Genomic DNA, 24705 nt, shown 5'->3' with positions numbered 1-24705 from the left:
GTGTGATGTTTTGGCCCACGTTGTCGAAATAGATCTAGTGGTTTGTTGCCTGGCACTTATGCATGTCTTTGACGGTGGTCGCCGCGATTGTGATGTGCATGTGTTGGTGTGATTAACATTTCTCATGTCTTCATTATTTTTCGTCCATTCCAAACAGATTGACAAGAGTTTCAGTTGAGTACCGGAACTGCAAACTGAAAACAATTTTCCTCGAAAAGGAGGTTGAAACACCCGGCCTCTGCAAACCGAAAACATAGCCTACATAAACTCGCATGTTTCAGGAATGTCGCTACCAAATCCCTACGCGCGCCTAAGCTGGTTTCTTCAGGCTAGCACACACAAATACGCACATACATACACACCAGCCCTTCAAACTGTCCGCCATGCTTACTGAGAAGGTAAGCCAGATTTCCCGCGAGAAAAATTCAGATCATACTACATCGAGTTGCCTTCCTACTGGGTACTGTTCCTGACATGAACAAGATTCCTCAGCTCCTCAAATGCATCCATGGTCTCCGTGTCGAATCCTCCGGCAAACTGAAAACCAAAATGAACGGCCAATTTAGAGCACGCGTCATAAGGTTTCCCTGAGAATAGCCCCCAAATAGCCAGAAGTTCTCAGGTAACACAGATAGCATGGAGATTAAACATAAACAAAGAAATCAAGAAGGCAGATGCGATAGTAAGTAACGATAGGTGCTAATCTGACGAATTCTCAAGGCAATGTGTTTGCTGCTGCAATGTGTTACCTGATGAATTCTGAAGGCAAATCTCACAGCCTGAAGCAGCATGTACTCCAGAGCTAGATCCTTATTCAGCGGTCCCATGTACTGAAGCTCCATAGCAACTCTTTTCATGTACATATTTGCTAATTTGACAGAAGCAAATTTGATCTGCAGTGACCAAGGGAAATGGATTACTCTGATGATATTTCCAAAGCACGTTTGCCCGTACCGCGGTATGATAGTAATGTGGCACTAAGAGCTCAAAAACCTACAGAGGGGTGGTATAATAATACAGAAAAGTATACAGCATTTACCTTGCTAATAAGATTGTTGTCAAGCATCCAGTCAATTGGAATGTTAAACTCCTTACACTGCCTCATCATTGCGTCCCTCGTCCTCAGAACGTTGTACACACCTCGCTCCGTCCTGTATTAGGAATGCCAACCAAAGTTCAGTACACAATGTGATTCTACAGCCCAATTTTTTCTTATACTAGTAAACTTGGCCATACTTTTCAGACACCGTTATCATTTTCTTAAGTGCAATGTCACAGGGAAGGCGTGGGTCGTCTTTATAGTTAGAAACCTCCGATTCCAATTTTTTGAGATCTTGGTAGCCAAAAGCCGCTTCTCGTAAAGTGTCCGCCTTCCTCTCGGGCCAATCAAAATGCTTCAGCACTGCTCTCTCATCCACCTTCAAGTAACACAATTAAATGAAAAAAGAGTAACTTCAGTGACTGCTGCAACTGAAAAGAATGCCTGCAGAATGGTAATATTGGAATATGCATACCAGGAAACCGAGTTCATCATCAAGCCATTTCACAAATGCAACCACGTCTTCTATATCTTTGTAAGCTGCATCAGTCACCTCCTTGATCAATGATTTCACAAATTCACCTTGAGTCTCAACATCCGCCTTGATCTGAAAATGGAATGACAAGTCAAAGCACAGAGTCAGTGCAGGAACCAGCTGCTTACTGTTATATATACATTGTATCATGGGTATGGGTTACTGTACTTACAGCCTGCAAATGCGAAGAACGGTTCTCGATTTCACCAATCATACTACTCCGCACATTTGCCGAGTTAGCAGTTTCAGTGATTCCACCCCCAGAAGTATCTTTCTTTGAATCCCTTCTCATAAGTGAATGGTAAAGCTCTGCAACTTGTGGTGCCCTCTTCATGACTCCAGTACTTCTTGTGGAAAACTTAGGCGGGGGAGGCGGAGGAGGTGGCCGGGGTGGATTTACAGTCGATCCATTTGATGGACCAGAATGTGGCAGAGACACTGAAGGTCTTGGTGGAGGGTTTGGAATGCGCAGAGTGCGCTTTTCGACATCCAAGCATTGAAACTTGCATATTTCTGGCTTGCCAAGAGCAAATCTTGAACTATCAGATTGACCAAAATCATACTTGTCCACAAGGAGCTCACGCTTCTCCCTGCTTGCCTGATCCTTATTACAGGATACTGCTTCCTCTGTTGCCTCTGGAAGGCAGATAAAGGTATCAGATTGCCTCCTCTTCACAATGTTCAAGTCCTGTGCACATCCCTTTGATCCACCAAGTGAGTGCCTACGTGTGGGACTTCGCGTTTCTGTGGCTTCAATCCATGCTCTATCAAGAAGAGATTCCTTTTTAGATGTTTGACAGTTTGTATCATTCCGAGACCATTGCTTGATACGTTCGGCAATGCTGAGCCTTTTATCATCAGAACTGTTCTCACCATTTCTGGTGTTGCCATCACAATGATCATCATTACAAGCCATACCATCATTATAATCGAGATCAGTGATTGCTCTGGCTGTTTGATCTGAGCTACAGAGCTCATGACGTAAACATGAATTGATCCACCGAAGATAAGCAAGCTCCTCAACCTCAGTCAGCCGACTCATTTGCAGGCCCTCAACTTGCTTGCTCAAGTTTGCATTGGTGTGCCGCAACAATGAGGCCTCTGCTTGAACCTTGGCGACTATCTCGCTCTGTTGAAAATAAGGAGGACGCAGAAAAGATTAGTTGAAGAAGAACTAGTAGTGTGCTAGAAATGATCAAATTGATATGATGGTACCTCTGCATTCTTTTCAAGGACAGCCAATTTGGACTCTGCTGAAGAGAGCTTGATTGCAAGACTTCGCTTCTGAAACTGAAGCTCTTTGTTTAAACGACGCAGCTCAACAACTTCAAACTCCAAGTTTCCTGAAGAAGATACATTGTCCCCATCCGCACTAGAAGCGCGATTGCCATGCCCATCCAACCTTACAGTTTCTTCATGCTGCTCCACCATAGAAGATAGAGCTGATAGCTGTTCAGAAAGGCTTGTTTTCTCAGCTTCCAATGAAGTTTTAAGCCGTGCAAGCTTGTCAATCTCATTCTTCCTAGAATCAAGCTCCTTCTCAAGTGCCGAAACCCTTGGATTTTCTCTGCATTGCTGCAACTCTGATTGCAAAGCTGATTCTCTTTCCTTGGACTCACGCAGTTGTTCCCTGAGATGGTCCAACTCAAGAAAAAGATCATGAGATGCCGGGGACCTAATACCATGGCAATCAAAGGCATGGGGATGAACTTGAGCACCAGCAGGCGAGCAAGGAAAATCTCCTATCAGAGATCTCTTAACCCTAGATTGGTATGTAATCTGTTGGTTGCTCTGGTTAACATTCTCCACGCTTGCAAGAGGCGGCTTCTTGCTTGCAATAGCTGCTGTCTTCTTGGTTTTCTTGTCGGCTGTGAACCCCTTGACAATTTGGGATCCCCATGATGACCCAAACTTGGGCTTGAGAGGATTTTGGTTACTCTTGGAGTCAACCCTCGATCTGCATGGCTTTGATTGGTTGTCGAACATGATCTCCTCTTTCATCTTTACTCAAGACAAAGATAACTCTGAACACCAACCATGCAACGGTGGCAGAATTTTACTACAATGTCACACTACCTGCAAATAAAAGAGGACGGAAATGAGACTAATTCACCAGGAAGAAACAAATGTCACCACCATAATAGAAAAATAAACGGTATAACAAACTGAAGGACCAGATATAAATGCCCTTCCAACTTTCCCATAAATAAACAAGCACATCAACACAATTTCTGATCAAATTAGTTCTTTTCGCTAGACTCTAGCCAGGACCACGAGCTCTTATCGGCAAGACTCTAGGCAGGGCCATAAACAAACAAGCACATCAACCTTGAGAATGCATTTCTGGTTACTCCCATGAATGCCTTTTATGCAGTGCAGGCTGGGCTCTGAAGGGAGTAACGTTTATCGCTAGCATAGTAGCATTGGAAACTGAATCTATCTATCCCCCAATCTGAGAGGGTGCTTGGATCCAAGGGACTTATTTTAGTCTGACTAAAAATAGTCTCTTTAAGAGGCTAAAGTTCCAAGCACCCCCGACTAAAGAGGAGCTAAAACTAGTCTTGAGACTAATTTTTTTAGTCAGAGGTACCCCTACTAAAATATGGATTAGTCCTCTCTCTCCTCGTTTAACTCCTCTCCTTTAACACATGTGAATTCTGGATTGGAGGGTTTGGAGTATAATAAATGCTCATCTAAGTACGCGTGCGTGATTTTAGTCCCTTTAGTATTTGGATCCAAGCATGGGTGAGGCTAATAAGTTTTAGTCTCACTACTTTTAGTCATGAGACTAAAACGTATCCAAGCATCCTCTGAATCCGCAGTACTCCCTCCATTTTTGTATACAAGGTCACTATGAAAAATACATTTTGCATCTATACAAGGCCACCAACAGTAATCGAGGCAAATATTAATGATGTTTCCTCGTACTAGTAACCCATGGCTTAATTGCTAGCATGCATGTAGTGGATGATAATGACACACTCACCTACTTCCTCTCTCACGGCCACTCAGTTTTCTCTAATGTGCATGCAGCCTATTAATTAACCCGGTAAACAAGAAAACAAATTGGATTGTAAAGCACACGTTAATTTTTATCTTGGTATCTGTAATTTGAGTTTGAGGCCTTGTATATAAAAATGGAGGGAGTAGTATTTACAAGAAGCAAATTGCAAACAGAGATCGTAGTATCGTAGAGGCCTGAGCAATCAAGTTCAGTGGTATGAGGCCGCACATCGAGAAGCAGCGGATCCCAAATCCTTGCTGCCCAGCACAGCACATTTGCCCCGAAACAACAAGCATGGCAAAATCGAACCTTTGAGCTTAAGAATCGAGCTTAAATAGTACAGTAACTATGTACTAGTACTACATGCCAGTTGAGATGAGTGATTTTCAGACAAACTTACCTCCCATCCCGCTGCTGGAACGCGGCGGACCGGTGTCCGGCGAAGAAACAGTGGGGACTGTCAGAATACCTTCCGATGCACCTGAAAACATTGCACGAAAACACGAATCTGAGCTCGAGCAGCAAACCCCCTCTGAATCCAGAAACCCCCACCCAAAACAAACAAACAAACACGCTCCAAGCCCTGAGCTTGAGACCTACCCGCGGCACCCCGGACAGAGCCGCGACCTTGGCCTCCCTCCCTGGAAACCGAGCTGAGCAGCTACTGATGAACAGAGAAGGGGACGGGAGCAGGGCGAGGGGAGGACGAGGAGGAGGAGGTGGAGGGTGGACGCGACAAGGGAGGGAAGGGAGGGCAGGGCAGCTTCGGATGCTCGCCTCTTTCCTGCGTCCCCCTCCCCACGCCCAGGATTTTTCTATGGGGCTCCTCGCCGGATTCCGAGACGAGGTCGCGGAGGGTTCGAGGATTTGCTGGCCGCCTTCTCTCTCCTTGGTCTGGTCTGGTCTGGTCTGGGTGAGAGAGGTGGGTTTTGAATTTTGAAATGAGGGCGACGCGAGGCTAGGGCACTAGGGCGAGCGGGTAGCCGTAGCGGCCAGGGGACACGTGCGACAGGCCGACGCGCAGACACCGACAGGTGGAGCCCGTCTCGGGCAGTCATCGGCTTTTTCGTCTGACTTTGTTTGTTTGTTTTCTCTGCGTGCCTGCGTGTGCAGCGCTGCTGCCCTTCTTCGCTGTCGGAATATAACGTCTTTTTGTACAAGATAAATATATTAAAGAATAGGAACAAATGCAGAAACTACTCCTACGTACTCGATGTCATGTGGATTTCTACGTGCATTTTTTTCCTTGACGTAATAGGCAGGCGCTCTGCCAATTTTCATTAAGATGGAGAATACCAAAAGAGTTCAATACAAGCTATATGGGCGTGTTTGGTTGCCGTGTGCTACAGTACCTGTGTTGCATACCCTTCTCCACTCAGCCAGGCTCTGAAAAAACAGTCTCATATGCGACATCTGCGAGTTGTTTGGTTGCCTGCATATGGACTTCCTGCATTAGGAGATCAACTTTGGCACGTTGTTTGGTTGCCTGCATTGTCTCGGCACATGCAACTACACGTTGTTTGGTTGCCCGCATGGGGTATGATTAAGAGCTAGCACTTGCACTTAGCACATGGAGTCGTGGACGAGCGACCCCGTCGGTGGCACGGCGAGCGACAACGTCGGCGAACTAGTTGCGGTGCTCGCGCAAAGACAGTGGACAGAGGAGGAGAATGCAGTGCTCGCGCCATGGTATCGTCAGTGCAGTGGACGAGAGAGGAGGCCGAGATGATCGACGTCGGAAACGACTCCAGTGTAGTAGGGCGAGAGAGAGGAGGCGAAGATGATCGACCCCGTCGGCGGCGCGGCGAACTGTAGTGTGCACGGAGGCAGAGGACACAAGAAAGCAGTGTGCGCACCATTGCAGCGTTAGTGCAGAGGACGACAGAGAGTGGGCCGAGATGAGCGACGCCGGAAACGACTCTAGTGTAGTAGCACGCGGAGATCAAGGGGAAGGGCTTCAGCGTCGAGAGGGACGAATATGAGGGCTCTGAGCAGACGATAGAGGAGCTCGACATGGCGGCGTCAATGCAGTAGACTGATATTCAAAGAGAGATGAAGCTACGATCGTCAAAACCAAAAACTTACAACACGAATGTTGTGAGGAACCGCGAGATTAGGCTGCTGGTCAAAAGAAAATTCAAATGATCGATCGTGCGCGAAGAATCTGACAAAATTTGTCCAGAATAGCTCCAAACGGGAACACGAGATTAAAAACTTATGGCCGACGAAACTATGAACCGATCGCCTGAATGGAACCGTAGCATCGAGGTGCATCTTTTTCATGTAGAGCTTACCTCGAACCGAAGCACCGTTGTGTAGATCAGAGGGACAAGGAAGAGAGGAGATTAGAGAGAAGCTTACTCGAGGTTGAAGAAGACCTCAGGTAATCACCTCGCATCCCTCCCGTCTCCACTCGTGCAAGGGCCCGCTCGCTTGCGTTCGCCTCGGCCTGGCTCGCAAGAAACTGCCGATCTGAGCGTTTCCAGTGAGCCAGACCCAGAGGTGCTTTAAGTTTCGTGCTATGCACGCTCAACAGTAAAACTAGACAACCAAACAACCCATTCCCTTCCCGCGCGGGCCTGGTTGGGCCTCATGCAGGCAACCAAACACGCCCTATATTTACAAAAGGAATAGTAACAACAATAACAAATCCTTCCGGTCCCAAACAAGTTAGGATAGATTAGGATTAACACTCACAAGATCTCGAAACCAAGTCATGTTGCTGTCACAATATACACGTATTCTTGTCCATAGTTAGTTCTTTGGTGACAAAAGAAAAATCCAGTACCAAAGCAAGATGATCAAGAATGACTTACGTCGCTCAGCGGGTTCTCAACATGGAAGGGCTCCACGACAACCTCCATAGGGACCTTCGTTGGCTCCAGCCAGTCGAGATGTTGATACGGCGTCGGACCTCCATCGGTCCAAGCTCGTTCCTGGCTACCCGCGTCGGATCCTCTGGCCCTGTGTACGCATACATCGGAGTCTACCGAGCTGCCATCGGGAGGACACGATGCGACACCCAAGTCCTGAGGATGTGCTCCCCCTTGAGCCCGCGGTCCTTCAGGGGAGGCTCTAGCTTCAGCGAGCTCCTAGGTGCTCTTGGATAGGTAGTCGAGGGGAGCCCAAGAACCTAGCTTCTTTGGAGGCTCGTTGACGAAGGCCGCCAGGTTGTCCCAAGGCCGGAAGCATAGAACCAGACCTAGTACCATTCCCGCATAGATTTCGGGAAGGCGACTAGAAAGGATTTTGTCGAAGGCCAGAGTTGCAGGTTGCCCCTGCGAGGTTGCAGATGGCTTCGCCATTCATCCACACTCGCACCCGGAAGAAATAACAGAACAAATCGAAGTGGGGAGCTCTCCTGTGAAAACACTCATAGAACATAATGAAGTTCGCGGCATGGAAAACTCCATTCGGCCGAAAAAAAGAGGAGCCCGCGCACGAACCTGTGCAGCGGGAATCCGAGCCCCTGGCCAAATAACTCCTGATGGAGCACGTGCTCGGCGGCGGCGGGGCTTCGGCCCTGGGCAATCTGCGCGCCACGTTCATTGGCATCTACTTCTTGTTGGAGATATGCCCTAGAGGCAATCATGTATGATGATATTTCCTATGTGTTTATGAATAAAGATAGTCCTTGGACATTATCAATGATGTGTATCAGCAAGTACGTGACTTGTTTGTGGGACTATGCATTGTATGATGACTGTCCTAAAAGGTCCCTAGTCGAAAGGGCTGTGTGGACGCGCCGCCACCTAGACTAGCATATGACACGGTCGATGGCTTGGTCTCACTAGCCATGGGGCATTGGATGCTAACCGGATAATAATATGGACTTGGAAGGATCCGGTCGGATTTGATGTAGTCGGATCCGAGTCGAGATAAAGTCCGAGTCGGACAGACCCAACTATGGGACACAGCGATATGTCATCTGTGAGTCTCTAGTACAACATACGTTCTATGTCCTAAGACCTGAGTTGGCACATGTACTCGGGATGGTGACAGACTTGCTTTGGGCCGACTAAACGCTACTCCGTGACTGGGTAGTTACAAAGGTAGGTTTCAGGCTTGTCCAGACCCATGCTGCGAGACATCACTACAAAAAAATACACTTCCGTGATGATACATGTTTGTCATAGTAGGTCGCGTTTTTTGTCATGCATCTACATCCATGACGATTTTATGACAGAATCAAGATAGTCATACCTGTGCTGTCATAGAAGTGTTCCATGACATTACCAAAATTATCATCACGGAAGTGTGCACTTCCATGACGATAAATCGCGCGTCACAGAAGTGCTTTCGTCAAAGGTGACCGACACGTGGCATCCACCGTAACGGAACGCCGTTAAGCTATCAGGTCGGGTTTTGGATCCGATAACCTGTTAACAGCCCCGACCAATGGGGATTTTCCACGTGTAAAATCATCATTGGCTGGAGGAAACACGTGTCGGCTCATCGTTGGGACAGATGTCATCCACTCATTGGACAGAAGGCGCCTATGATACGTCGACATGTGGCACGGCCCAATAGAGGCCCATTCCTGTGAAAAGGCCGGCCCGTTTGACTTGGTCAAAAGGTGGCGGGCCGGCCCATGGAAAGCCTGTTAACCGCCTGTTCGCATATAGCCCATTTACAGCCCGCTAACCCAAGGCCCGTTACGCCCTATCCGAATTAGGCCCAGTAGCGTCATCTGGGCCATCCAATATGATTCCAGCCCGTTTTCACTTCTGGCCCATGTATGGCCCATGACGTCTTTCGGCCCATATGAGGCCCTATGTAACTCTTGGCCTATTAACGGCCCGTGGTGAAACTGGCCCGTAATGAACAGTGTATCACTTTACACCCATTAATGGCCCGTGGTGAAACTGGCCCGTAATGAACAGTGTATCACTTTATACCCATTAACGGCCCGTTATTCCGTTGGGCCGTTTCCAGCCCATGTTATCTTTCGGCCTTCTCAGAGCCCATTTATTCTTGGGCTCATTTCCAGCATTCGTTTACTTACGGCCCATTACTGTCATTTTCTGCTTGTGGGCCAAATTCAGCCCGTGGTTACAGTCGGCCCATTTGTGGTCCGTTAATACGTTGGACCGTTTTCATAGCGTCATCAAATACGGCCTATTAACGATGGCCCGTTATGGTCGGCCCATGAACGGACGATTCCAACTCTAGCCCATTTACGGCCATAATGCGGTCTGTTTGGCCCATGTTTGGCCAATCGATCATACGGCCCGTATAAGGCCCATTGATGATACGGCCCGCAGAAGGCCCATTGTTTCTACGGCCCGTAGAAGGCCCATTGTTTCTACGGCCCGTAGAAGGCCCACTGTTTCTACGGCCAGTAGGAGGCCCAGTGTCACTACAGTAAATATTAGCCCATGGTTATTGTGGCCTAGTTTTAAAAAATAGGTTATTGCAGCCACTAGCTAACCGCGGAAAAAGAACTGCAATGACTACAAGCAAACAAATAAACAAGACAACAAGGAAATAAATAAGCAAGCAACTAACGCTAGGCTATCACGGCTATTACACATATTACGTCCACTGGGCATCAAAGTTTGCCACCAGTGCAAATATAGGGAACAAAGCAGCATATCATATACACTGGTTGTCAAAGTTGGCGACCAGCGCAAATAAACGTCGCAGCAAAACAAATCCAGAACTGAAACCACTTCAGAAGATCTCAAGAAACAATATCCTGGGTACCCATAATGCTGGCAAGATGCTTAGCAAGCTTATTAACTTTCTCTTGTTTGGCGCTTAAATGCTCCAGCGCTTGCTGTTGCACCAGAAAATATGCATCTGAATTCTGCAGGGACTTCCGCAGTCCTTCAGCTTCCTGTCGCAGCACATATGATTGATGTCTTTCAACTCGAAGTTGAGACTCAAGAAGACGAACTGATTCAGGCAGCGAGTTCGAAGAGCTTGTGCCAGCAGTAGTGCCCAGTAACTCGAACACTACATCAAGACAGGACTTTTGGGTTCCCTCACTGTCGTTAAGATAGTTTTTATCAGCTTTCTTGGAGACCAACATGGATGTCTCACTATCTTGAACCTTATCTGCATTACTTCCTTTACCATTGGATAATGCGGTACTGTTCTCCAATATTTGGTCCGCATTCTAAAAGAGAAACAAGCAGACACATCACATGTTTACCATGTTGTATATGAAACTCATTTTGGTAAATGAGTTCAGTAGTAAAGTGGACAGGATAACAACATGAAACAAACATATATCTATGTACCATGGTCACTTTATGGTCTATATCATTCTAGTTTTTGTTGCCAAATCAAGATAGAGACACAGTTCAAATAATATTTGTTCAAGACAAAGCAGAATAGACAGAATATAAGTGTGGGTAACTATAGAGCAATAACAACACTTGTAATGTGCATGACATGAGAACATAACTGTTTATTCAATTGAAACTGAAATCAACATAGAGCAGGTTACAACAGCAAACCAGTTAAAGAAACAAGTTTAAAACATACCTGTTGCGCCATTGGAGTTTCAATTCCATCCTTCAAATTTGAAAATAGTTGGTATGAGTAAATACAGTAATGCAAGAGCAAAGGAGTATGAACCATATCTACAGAACATGACCTGAGAACAAATCTTCTTCTCCTTTAAGCGTTGAGTTGGGATTCGGAGTGGTGGTCCTCGTGCTTTGGGCACTGCAGTTCCCTTACTAACTGCTCGTGTTTGGGTGCTCTGTGGTGGAGACGATGCTGTGTCAACTGGAACTGGGTTACTATCTGCCGGGGTTGGGGTTAGAAGGGTGTAGCTGGTTCTCTGTCCAACTGGGTAGGGGTACAATCTGCGAGAGTCTGGGTTATGTGTGGTGGATCTGGTCCTTGGGCAAGTACAACCGTGGTTCTATCTGCATCAACTGGTAGCACTATCTTTTCTGAAGACCGTGTTGTTACTCCCTTAGATACTGCCATCACGCTCTCCAATTCAAATGGCTGATAAACAAGAAAAGTAATTGAAAGTATAGACATTGTATGATAGACAGGTGCAATGGATAGTGGGGAATAAAAGAGGGCATGAAATAATTCATATTTATGTTGTCTAACCAAACAGGATAGCATGACACAATTTCACATATATGATGGCTAACTAAACAGGATAGCATGACACAATTTCACATATGATGGCTAACTAAAAAAGATGGAAATACATAGTTCAAAATATGAGACTATGTAAACAGGATGACATGACATAACTATATAATGTGTTTATTAAATAGGTTGGCATGCCATAATTCACATACATTCACGGATAGACTGCCATAATTCAAAATATGATGACTGTAAACACTAAACAGGATGAGATGATATAACTATATGACGTCTTTATTAAATGGGTTGCCATGCCATAATTCAGATAGATGATGTGTATGTACTATGTAAACATGATGGCATAATATAATTCAAATATATGATTTATATAGTAAGCAAGTAAGCAGATGGCAATCCATATATGATGTAAAAACTAAGCAATGCAAGACAACATGCATGACATGGGTAATGTAACCCTGCCAAGTTTGAGCATAGACCTCAGGGGGGAAATAGGACTGGTCATCAGTCTCTGAATCCTCCTCTGAGGAGCTCTGTGTAACCAGCAAGATGTCTGCTTCAGCAGGTAGCATTGTCTGCTCTGAATACCTTGTTTTCACTCCAGATACTTCCATCATCGCTTCAAATGGCTGATGCACAGGAAGAGTAGTTGAATATACAAACGTTGTCGACAAATGGAACACGTAATACAAAAAAATGATAGCATGATATAATTCACATACATGATGATTGGCTAAACAGCATGGCATTGCATAATTCACATATATAATGCCTTTGCAACAAGATAGCATTGTATAATTCACATATATAATGTCTTGCAACAAGATGGCAATGCATAATTCACATATATGGTAATTAGACACTGAACAGGTGGCATTCACACAAAGCATGTCTAAACTAATCAAATGACATAGCAATGCGAGACACCATACGCACGATATGAGCAACATAACCCTGCCAAGTTAGAGCATACACCTCGGGGGGGGGGGGGGATAGGACTGGTCATCTGTCTCTGAATCCTCCTCTGAGGAGCTATCCGTAACCAGCGAGATATGCGCTTCGTCAGATAGCATAGTCTGCTCTGAAGACCTTGTTTTCACTCCAGAATTTTCCATCACTGTGTCAAATGGCTGATGCACACGAAGAGCAGTTGAATGTACTAACATTGTTGACAAATTTAATATGTAACAAAAAAAGGATGGCCTGATATAATTTACATATAAGATGACTGGCTAAGCAGGATGGCATTGCAAAATTCACATATATGATGCCTGGCTAAACAAGATGGCGTTGCATAATTCACATAAACGATGAATAAACTAAACAGATGGCATTCACACAAAGGATGTCTAAACTAAGCAGATGACATATTTGATGTATAAAGTAAGCAATGCAAGACACCATATGCATGATATTACCAACATCAGCATGCCAAGTTAGAGCGAAGACCTCAGGGGGTAAATAGGAGTTGTCTTCTCCTTCTGAATCCCCCTCAGAATAGATATCTTCCTCTCGATTACAATCCAAAATGCGTGGAGGGGGGCTGCCTTTGCACCTACCATGGAGCGACGTCTGCATGAAATTTTATTGCCACGCAAGGCTCGTCTCTTTTGCTCTACATGTTCAGTTCCATTGTTTACAATAACTGTCATGCACAGGAATAAAACATAGTGAGATTATGTAAGGAGTGCATGCAGAAATCCAGAGTGATGGTAGCAACCTGTGGATAGACCCAAAACCAATAATAGCAGGCAGATAATGGCTTCAGTTAAAAATATAGATAATGGCTTCTTTACTGTTTGTTTCCCACCCAACATGAAACTCATAGTAGACACCGGAGATTAACTAGATAGTAGATAGATACTATTGATAGCGGCCCCGATATGTACCCCACAACCATTTTAAAACTCAAGTTTGACCATTAGTTTGGAGCTGACTCAGAGTCTAATCGGTGAACAGGACGATAAAGTAGCATGTAATATTAAGCGATGCATAACGTAAGCAGACACGAAAGAGTGCGACCTCTCTTGCGGACCCGTGTAGTCCTCGAGGTCATCTGCTCGGTTGATGATGGTAATGCAGTTTTCATGGCTGCCAGCGGCGGGGAAGAAGATCTGAGGCGGCGAAAGACAGTCTGGAGGCCGGATCCCTGCTGTGCTGGACCCTTCTGTCGTTGGAGGAGCTGAGTTGGGGTGGACGACGGCGCAGCAGGAGCGGGACAAACCACGCAAGGTTTTCTTTGACAACTATCTGTAAGAGAAGTAATTCTGTAAGGGCTCGTTTGAATTGGAGGATTCCAACAATGCAGGGATAGGAAATAGACAGGAATAGGATAGGAATGCACGTGCAAAATAGAGAATTTAAAAACACAGGATTTCTGCCAATCTGGGTGTTTGATTCACAATAATTGGAAGATCACATGATGCAAAGAAGCATGGTGAGATTAAGTCAAACCACAAGAAAATGTACGGTTATAATGCTATTATGCTACTATCTCTTAGTCTTGTGCTTCATGAATAGGAATTTGAAAAGGAGGACAAGTGAAAATTAAAATTCCTACGTTTTTTCTTTCAAGGAGACACTAAAGGAACAAATCCGTGGGCTCAGTGGACAATATATATAACATGTAGAGTAAAAAAGAGATGCAACAAGTGTACAACCTCTTTGGCGAAGCCATGTCGATCTCAGCGTGATTGGGTTGGCCGGTGAGGATGCTCCGGCTGACTTTGCTATCGGAGGAGGGGAAGAAGATCTTAGGCGTCTGGAGATGGAGCCCGAGGTACTGCTCCACTGTGATGGAGGGTTTCGTCGTTGGAGCAGCTCCGGTGAGTTGTACGACGCCGAGGCTGAAGCAGGACAAGAGAGACAACGAATAACGTTAACCTGAGTGGAATTCTAATAGCATCTCCAATACTTGACGTAAAATACATAACCACAAAGTGCTAGATGTAAAATACATCAGCCGCTCATCTCTGAACTTAACTGTCGAAACTGAACTTAACTGTCGAAACTGGACTTAACTGTCGAAACTGAATTTTGCTGTAGAAACTGAATTTTGTTGTCGAAACTGAACGCACTAGCAAGGTGAGGCTACACGTCGGTCGACTGACTTTTTCATCTCTGGTCAGTCGATTTTGCAGCCGTTGGATATGAAGTCAAGGGCCCGCGGTTCATCTTCAACCTCCACCCCTCTGAGCCGCCAGCCACCACCGGCCAAACAACAGCCCCCACCGCCCGCGGCCGGCGGTGCGCCGCCCCGCCCGCCCCGAAAACACTCCCCACCGCCGGTCCGCCACCGCCCCGGCCATCCCTCTAGGCCCCCCCCCCCGTGCCGAGCTTTTTCTCCGGCGATCCCCACGCCACCGCCCCGCCAACGCCCTGCCACCGCCGGCGACCACCGCCCCCATCCTGAACCCTAAGATAGATAGTGGGGTACCTCTTCGGCGAGCCCCCCTCCCCGCTGCGGCTGGTTCTTCCTTCACCCCGGCGAGCCCCCCCCCTAAAAATTGACTGACCCAAAAGTCGATTCAGTCGACTGAAGTGTAGCTAAATCAGAGCAGCATCGCAAGCAAGAGCAAGAGCAAGAGCAAGAGTGAGAGCAGCAGCGCGAGCAAGAGCAATATCAAGAGCAGAGCAGCAGCGCGAGCGAGAGCTAAAGCAGGAGCAACTCCTACTGATGTGGACGTCGCCGCCGAGGGAGCGACACCGTGGAGGAAGTGGCCGGCGACGCCGCCGTGGATGGAGCCGCGCCGTGTCGGCTCAGGACCGAGCGCCGGCAGCACCGTGAGATCGAATCAAGAAGAAAATGCGGCGATTAGTGTACAACCTCTTTGGTGGCGCCGATTAGGCCGCAGCTTCATCCGAGGAAACGATGACGATGATGCTCTTCCGGTGGTGCAGGTGAAGACGGCGGTGTGGGAATGGAGGTGGCGCGAAAGACGAGGGGAACGTCGGGGAAGCTCCTTGGAGGTGGAGGACGGGGTGGCTGAACCGGCGGGACGATGAGATCGACGACGGATCCTCATCCGGTACGGTGGATGAGGGACATCGAGGTGTTGCTGTGGACGACGTCGTCGGGGAAGAGGCTCCGGCTGGGTGGCGGACAAAGCAGGGTGTGGGGTTTCGTCGCGGGTTTTGGCGGCCTCGGTGTACGAATGGGTGGGCGGATGGGATGGCAGTGGGGAACCATGGCTTAGAGACGCGCTTGTCCGAAATGTGGGGCAAGTTACGAAAGTACCCCCACCGATTTGAGGCGGTTCTTTCGGTTCAGGGGTACCACGGGCATTTCGCGTGTCGGGATTTCACAGGAGGTGGGAGTTTTCGCGCGCGTTGTAATTTTGGAATAGCAAGGCGCGGGTTTAGATGGAGGGAGTTGTCGGAGCACAACGAGACAAAGATATATCTTAAATACTTCGGGCTAACAAGGCGCGGGTTGAAATTTCCGGACAAGCCTAACGTGTACTGTACCAAATCAATGCGCACTACAAATGTCATTCAAAACTTTGAATTCATGTTATGTTCAATTAAAATATTTATCTACGTGTATAATGCATGCAACCTACTACTCAAATGAACGTTTTAGTGCATTCCAAACTTATATACTACCGCTTCAATATGAACTAAATTTGAATTCGTTTCTCTATTTGAATAAGATCTACAGTAATGATTGTTGTGAATTCAAAGCATTTGAATTCGTTTCTCTGTTTTAATAAGATCTACAATCATCATTATTGTCAAGTTAACCATCGTTTGTGTATTATCTTCACAGCACACCACATGATTAGTCTCGAGTTACATATGAACTATGTGTACTATATGAACTCGAACTAGATTTTTTGAATCCACTTTATTTTGATTTCAAATCACATTACATTTCTAGCTCTAGCTAGATCTTCATAATCTAAACCATGTCTCATATGTATAATGTGTTTATCACATTATGTATGGTGCCCCGCCCCCTACGCCTACAAGTATTTAGATGTGAGTTGCAAACACCACACATTACCACAAATTCAAATAAAATGTGAGAATGTTCGATATATAGTATTGTTTAGATTGTTCGATATTTAGTTGTAAGCTGCAAACGCCACACATTATCACAAATTCAAATAAAATGTGAGATTGTTTGATGTATAGTATGGTTTAGATTGTTCGGCATTTAGCTGTGAGTTGAAAACTCCATGCATTATCACATTATGGTATAACATGTGCACAGCACGTGTATCACCGCTATATTCATGCATGCAATGTTTAAAACACTATGATCTCCTATTCAAATATATGAATCCGCTTTCATATCAAATTATGATCTTTGTTAGTCTCTTACACCCACACAATCCTCTAACCTTTGTAGCTACCACTAACTTTCTCTCGTGCATGCACACGCCCTCCTCGCCCTCCCCCTCCCTCGGCATTCTATCCACCGGGCACATTCATTTTTCTCTTTAGGTCGTTCTCCCAGAGTCTCCACAACTCCTTTCCGACACACACCGATCGATAAACCTCTCCAGCGATGCTTGCCTACAACATACACACACACCTTCAATCTCCTCCTTTATGTGTCCTTGCCTCGTGTCTCTCATATGGTCAGACACACGTGTAAACTCTCGCCCCTCTTTTCATCGATCTCACAACCGCACACTCCTCCCCCTATCTAGCTAGTAGTTGGGCCTCTCGCACCACCTCCTAGCTCCATTCTCTCTATCTATCCGTCTCGCTGGGCCTTATTTGCCTCTAACAAATGGACGTACACCGACCGATCTCTCGCTATACATATAGCTATCTAGGTCCTTATAACTCGTTTTTACCCACACGTCAATCGATCTACCTCATTAGTTGTGTCTCTCCCTTCCTCCGACAAACAACAATTGATCTACCGATCTAGTTAGGTTTGCTTACCAAACACATGGTTCCCCTTCATCATCCATGGATGCGTCCCGACAGATCTATCACGCACAGGCACACACAGAAACACATCCCCACTCTTATTGATAACATTGCAGTTCCACCCTCAGTTTGTCTAGTAGGCCTCTCCCACCATCTTCGAGAAGCAACTCCATCACCCATCCAGCACTCTACCCCTCTCCCTCCCTCTCTCTCCTCTCTCTCTCTGTCCCATCATATTTCCCGTCCTTCAGTTATGTATGGATGTCGACCGATCTCCCTCTATAGTTAGGCCTCTGCCTACCCCTCCCCCCACACACACCGATACATCGAGCGCTCTAGTCATGTCTCCCTGCCACACACAAACTTGACATGTGCCCTCTAACGTTCCGGTAGGCCAGTCGCCCTATATCTTTTACTTGCACACACACACAATTTCGATGGCTCTCTTCATCGATCTCTTACCCACCCACTTGATCCTCTCTTCGACTCTATCGATAGCTATGACCCCTCCCTCTCTTCTCGTGGATTGCCCGACCCTCTATGTATGATATGGATAGGCCTCCATTTCACACACATTGCATGCAAAAATTTGTTTGAGATGTCATCGACACATATTCCAACAAATAATTCACGAAATCAACCCCCCCACCCCTCACCCCAAAACAAAAAACACACTCAGGAACGTGGTTTGTATCTCTCACACACACCCACGTAGGTGGGGGACGTGCACGAAGAGAAGAGGTGCACGCACGGCGCACGTACTCCCGTCTCTTTCCCAACCACACCCGCGCGGGTACACGGTGGAGCTCATTTCTGTACGAAAAAGGCAGCCCACGTGGTAATTTGGCACGTATACTGGTTGTCCACTTGGTGGAGGGAGGATCGTCTACCACGGGTGAACAAACAAATTGCGACTTGACGTGTTATGTTAAAAAAAGAGGCAAACCATGTGGGGCCTACCTTAGAGGCAAGGCTCTATACACTGGAGTACTTTTGATGTGTCCCGTCAACTCGCAGAACAAGGAGAAGCTTGCTTAGTATGCCGTCTCCCCCGCCCACGGGCGCGGTGGCTCGCAGGATGAGGTGAAGCTTGCTCCGCCTTATGCCCGCTCCCTCGCCCATGCGCGCGGTGGCTCGCAGGACGAGGAGAAAAATTTACTACTCCCTCCGTTTACTCCTCGTCCCTACTACCTTGGTTATAGAGATTATATCATATTGTTTGGAATATATATGTCCTTTAGTAGATTTCAATATGAACTACTAGTACATACTCCAAACACTGATGTATATAGACGTATTTTAGAGTGTAGATTCACTCATTTTGCTCCGTATGTAGCACTCTCCCTCGCCCCTCGACCCTCGCCCACGTGGTGGACGTGCAGCAATTCATTCGGTCTCATATAGCCAGAACGATATATACTGCACTACCATTATTGCTCGACTTCCCAAAGAGGCGAAGAGCCAATCGCAAGGTTAATATTTTGGAGATGCCAAGCGCAAGGTTATAGGAGAACGAGTAGTAGGTGCCGCGTCATTTATAAATAAAGTTTTTTTTCTTCAGTGGCACGTACGCAATATGATAGGTTCATATGGAGAGAAAAGGAAACGCTCCACTATATACATAGTCAGGACGGGCCAGCCTACACGGTTGCTTGCTGGGGTTGCTCTCTTCACACTCTCTCGCACAAAACGACTGTGGCCACATCTCTAACATCCCGGCGGATCACGTCCGCTTGGGGAAGGGGTGGATGCTTAGTGTAGATGCGGTGGCCGTCGCCGACGGCGAAAACCCACTGTCGGCACGTCCTGATCAGGGGTCCTCGCCGTTCTCTCTCACAAAGCCGGTGAGGTTGCCTTCGTCCCTTGCTCACTGCCGCGACGTGGGCAGTTGCCGCCTCCCGCCGCCCTCCTCAAGGTTGAGCTACGTCCCTCAGGTACAACTCCCTTTACAGCCGACTTGCACCACTGCTCCAGCTGCCCACATCACTCCCTGTGGATATTTCTCTACTTCTTTGCCCCGCACATACCTCTACTGGCTTCTACGTACTGTATTTGTGATGAGTTTATGTCTCATCAACTAGTCCCAGTAATCTTATTCTAATCACGCTTCTTCAATTTCTTTGCCATAGGGATGCTCATCTCGATTTTGTGAAACTGCACAAAATGATCCGATGGTCAAAAGGTTGCAAACTTCATTTATTAGGAAGCTCGAACGTTGCCAGCAAATTGAAGCCTGGTCAGGGTTCACGGTTCAAGGGCTAGGGACTGCATGGATAGTTTTTTTCTTTAGCTGCCTCTGTTCCAAAATAAGTGTCAACTTTAGTAGTAGTACAACTTTGTACTAAAGTTTGCACAAAGTTGAGACACTTATTTTGGAATGGAGGGAGTACATATTTTCTATGATCTGTCAATCATTGAGATGCAATAGCATGCATGTTAGTCTCCTTTGTATTTGATGAAATGTTGCAACGGGCAACCTTGGACGCAAGATACATGTAACAGAAGCTGGAAGCTTCATAGCATTATACAAATTTATCTCGCTGATAAATTACAGTACGTACTATACTAGTACTTCCTTCGTTCCTAAATATAAGTCTTTGTAGAGATTTCACCGTGAACCACATGCGGATGTATATAGATGCATTTTAAGTGTAGATTCATTCATTTTGTTCCGTATGTAGTGGAATCTCTACAAAGACTTATCTACTAGTAATAGCTAGCCCCCACTACTAGGAATTCTCTATCCTCTCCTTGAGCCACATCATCAAAATTGATGTAGCCGTTAGATGAAGTAAATCAGTCCATAATAGCCGTCTGATCTAGACGTTGAGAGGCTCCACACTAAGCCACATGCAAGCATGCAGAAATACCGTGGCACATGCATGTGAGTGGGTTTTAAATCTCATCAACATGTCTGCATGCAAGCATGCACCGGTAGCATGCATGTAAGTGAGCTTTTAAGTCCCATTAATATGTCAAAAAGAAAAATATAATCCCATTATGCAGTAGGAGTTGGATGATCTTTTTTCCTTACGTGGGATGATCTAAATGATGATGGGAGTTTATTTAGTTTGGCTACCACATTTGTCATGCGGTTATAGAGTTTTTTTAGTTCTATGAAATCGATAATTTTGCGCAGAGAGATATACCGCTGTTCCGCGGCAACGCGCGGGGACTCATCTAGTAATATTTAGGAACGGAGGGAGTACTATGTAAAGAGTTAGGTGTCGCACGGTGATAGTGTGAGGTGGGCCATGTAATCACTGAGCCTGTGTGTTTTCACTGCTCTTGCACGCCTCCGCTGTAAGAATGGAGAAAATTGTAATCTAGTAGTAGTACCTCCTTTCGCCGAAAGCGTGAGACATCCAGCAGTCCTACCACCTCAGTAATAAAGACCAATGAGCCGTCAAATCACATAGACCCAGCAGTAAGTTGGACGGACGAAGCAACCATCACTCTTGCGCCAGTGAGAGGTCGCGTCCGCTCTGCCCGGGCATGAATGCGGCACCGATTCTTTGGAGCGGCGCTGACCGTTTCGGGCGGGAAGCGCGCACGGGCGATGGAGGGGCTTTGGGTGGGCCAGGCTGGTCAGGAGCGGGCGTGGCAGCTGTCCACATGTCCCTACCGGACACGCCCGGAAACGAGAGGATGCACCGACTCTCGTGGCTAAAATCGTACTACACTACACAACATCTCTCTGTAGGAGTAGGTCGATCTGTCGCTCTCTCTAACACACACATGCTGTTAAACACACACACACACACACGCACACGCACGCACTTTGGTCCCGTTGCACCTTCTAACGTGACTTATTACACCTAGACGGAGGGAGTAGTAAGTATACGAGATACGGTGGCACACTGACTTAAGTCGAATACAAGTGCGTGCATGTTATAATAAGGATTCACTTAAAATAGTACGTGAGCGAACAAAGGGATCAATTGGACAGTGTTCCCGAGCAGTAGCGAGATGTGTGAGGTAAGATACACCGCTGGCGCTTTTAATTTTTCTTATTAATTTGTTTGTTTCACCCTCTGACTGGTGGGACCCAACGTACTACGTGGAGAGAGGTAAGGTGACTAAGGCTGCATTATTTCTGCACCACTGTGGATAGTCTTACCACCAAAGCCACATGACACGATTATGATTGAAATCCCAATGACTCCCCCACACACAAAAAAAACACGGCATGCTTGTCGCACGAATGCAGGAATGTATAAAAGTTTATTTCCCTCTCGTTGAACATAATGGGAGGGTTGTGTAGCTGGTTAGCCTGTTCGCTCATCAAACTTGAGGTCTCGGGTTCGATAACTACACTTGAGCATAATTTGTGCCGGGAGGATTCTTTGACTGGTCAAAATGTTTTCTAGGGTTTGCACGCTTCACACTCTCTCTCCAGTATATATATACGCGCTGGAGCCTCAGCGCTTGTAGTTGCTCTCTTCACACTCTCTCGCCCTCTCCCGCTGGAGCCTCAGCGCTTGTAGTTGCTCTCTTCACACTCTCTCGCCCTCTCCAGATCTAAACAAGACTTCGTTGGCCTCTCTCTCCCCTCACTGCTGCTCAAAGAGCCGGCAGGATCCGTCCGTCGGGAAGGGAAGGAGGCTTAACGCTGTCGCCGTCGGCGAGGGACTACCGGCGCAGCTATTCACTTTCCACCCAGCGGCGGCGTGGGAGGGCCTCCGACCCCTTCTTCTTCGCCGCCGTCCCGTCGCCCACCGAACCACGCCCCAAGAACCTTAAGGTATAATTTACTTACTCCACATGCATTGCTCTAGCTGCATGTATACCATGAATCTAGGACGTGGTTCAAAGAGGAAAGGAGTGGGGGAAAGTAGTGGGAAAAGTTGTATATAGCATGAATCTAGGACGTGGTTCAAAGAGGAAATGAAGGGGGAAAGTTGTATAGCGTGAATCTAGGACGTGGTTCAAAGAGGAAAGGAATGGGGGAAAGTAGTGGGGAAAGTTGTATCGCATAAATCTAGGACGTGGTTCAAAGAGGAAAGGAAGGGGCGAAAGTACTAGTTCAAAAAGGAAGGAAGGGACAAGGCTGTAGAGTTTGAGCAGGACTAGATTTGCTGCGCTCACATAGGAAAAGGTGTCTAAAGATAACAAAACTGGGACCAACACAAATATGCTCCTTGGTTGTTTGTTCTTTGTTGCAACAGACTGTGCATGACCAGTACATCGGTAGATGCACATGGTGCTGGTGCGTCCACTGTCCCGTGCAACTCATTAGCTGTTGTTAATCTAAGGCCCTATTTGGTTAAAAACTCCCTCGTCCCTACCTGCTTGGTTCCAGGGACTAAACATGGACTAGAGGTTATTAAATGACATGCTAAAAGACCATGTTACCCCTAGTAATGAACTAATAGAGACAAGGTGCGATGCGTGGCAGGGGCAACTGTTGGAAAAAGTCCCAAAAAGACTCCCTCGGGGTCTTCTTTCTTTAGTCCCAAATTCCCACTTTTAGTTCCTAAAAGTTCCTCATGTTTGGTTTAGATGGGACTGACACGGAGTTTTTTAGTCCCTACACCAAAATGTCCCTGTAAACAAACACCCTCTAATAATGCCGCTGGAAAATTGATGCAATGCCACAGTTAAAAGCAAATTACATGTTTAACGAATTTTATTGTTAATATAATCTCTATGTTAATATTAATCAATGCCACCGTTTGAGAAATGCTACTTTCTTGCTTTCTTTCCCATTTAGATAAGGTAGATGCTTCTTTTTGTGGGCTTCTGTGTCATCCACCGTTATTGACCACTAATTGTTTCCTTTGCACCTCTGTGTAAACATGGTTATCTACTTCACCTTGTTGCCATTATGACCTTTTGTTGCACTGCACAAAACACTTTTGTTTTAAGAGTGTTTTGTGGAGTTCAACCAAAATGTCACACCGACAACGTTGCTTGATTGCTTGATCTTAGTGGAACTGCACAAGAGGAGATCTTACTTCCTATCCGTTAAGGCGAATTTGGTTCAGATCTTCTTCTTGTGAGTTGTTTGAATTCCGCATCATGAGAGGTCAGTACTAGCCTTCTTTCACATGATTCTGCAGTGTGCTTTCATATGTTGTGCTACTTGTACGATAATGTTGCTTGATTTTAGTGAACTGCACAAATGGAGACAAGACTTCCAATCTGTATGTGCACCGTAATATCCCATTGAGGTAAGATAAGGATATTTCACAACTGCTGGCCTGTATTTTGTCACTTTCATCAGAAAATTAAGTTTAGTACTATACTTGTGCTCCCTAATTGACATGCCAAATCTTACATTGAAGGCGAAGCTTGTCTGTTATTGAACCAAGTGATGAAGGGGAAGAACAAGCGGAAGAAAAACAAAAATCAACTCTTGGTGCTGTAATGAAGCACTGGAACTGTGATGACACAAGTAATGATATAGTTTTGCATCTTAATTTATTGCTATGGCTGGAACGAGCAATTGTTTTGCCACTCATTTGATGCCACTCTTAATGTAATATGTAATTATCTCTACTTGTGCAAACAGGGATCTTCTTTGAAGATACCATATATTTTAGTGGAACTGCACAAGAAGATGTTGGAAACATTAAACTAATCGAGGAGTATATAGTAAGCATGGCCACCACCGTAGATAGCAACAGATGGTTACGGAGAAGTGCTTCATCTGTATGCTCTACACAATAAGCCTCCTGACAAAGGTTGGTACTCGCCCACTGATTTCATCCATATGATTGAGCTTTGTCATCTCTATTGGTGTTGTGCTACTGTTTAGATATTGTCATGAAGAAGTGGTATTGTCCTTGAGAAGTGCTTCATCTGTGCTATTTTAAATATTTCATTTCCTTTTTTTCGAGCAAACAGGGATGCTAGCATTTAGTAGTCCTCTTGTCTTTGCACAAAAGGATCATCTTCCTCTGAAGAAGAATATGGAGTACATGAAGTGACTAGTTGCGATTATGCTAGGATGAAGAAGCCCTGTCTATCTTCTCATCAGAAGGAGCAGTTGAAGGATGGTTACATTACTCCCCACAAGACCAAACTAACTTCAGCTCAGAAGGACTGAAAAATCTCCATTTTTTTGCTGTGATGCGCGAGTACAATGTTGTTCTAGGATTCTTTCTGGTGAGTTCCATTTTTCTAAAAGTGTGCTCTACATGGACCATGTATGTACCT

The 24705-nt window shown here is 46.1% G+C and overlaps 1 protein-coding gene across 1 annotated transcript; it reads right to left on the bottom strand.

Moving 5' to 3' along the window:
- Window positions 1-204: 204 nt before the first annotated feature.
- On the bottom strand, window positions 205-5489 carry LOC109753099 (protein CHUP1, chloroplastic). The gene is made up of 9 exons (XM_020312030.4): window positions 5179-5489; window positions 4979-5059; window positions 2790-3650; window positions 1747-2703; window positions 1515-1646; window positions 1237-1418; window positions 1040-1151; window positions 750-893; window positions 205-537 (listed from the first exon to the last, which is right to left on the bottom strand). Exons 3-9 carry the CDS (start codon window positions 3573-3575, stop codon window positions 454-456), a joined length of 2397 nt encoding a protein of 798 aa, XP_020167619.1. The 5' UTR covers window positions 3576-3650; window positions 4979-5059; window positions 5179-5489; the 3' UTR covers window positions 205-453.
- Between the last annotated feature and the right edge of the window lie 19216 nt (window positions 5490-24705).

Source organism: Aegilops tauschii, chromosome 7 (assembly GCF_002575655.3).
Source record: "Aegilops tauschii subsp. strangulata cultivar AL8/78 chromosome 7, Aet v6.0, whole genome shotgun sequence".
Taxonomy (NCBI): Eukaryota; Viridiplantae; Streptophyta; class Magnoliopsida; order Poales; family Poaceae; genus Aegilops; species Aegilops tauschii.
This window is presented reverse-complemented; position numbering and strand designations above follow the sequence as displayed.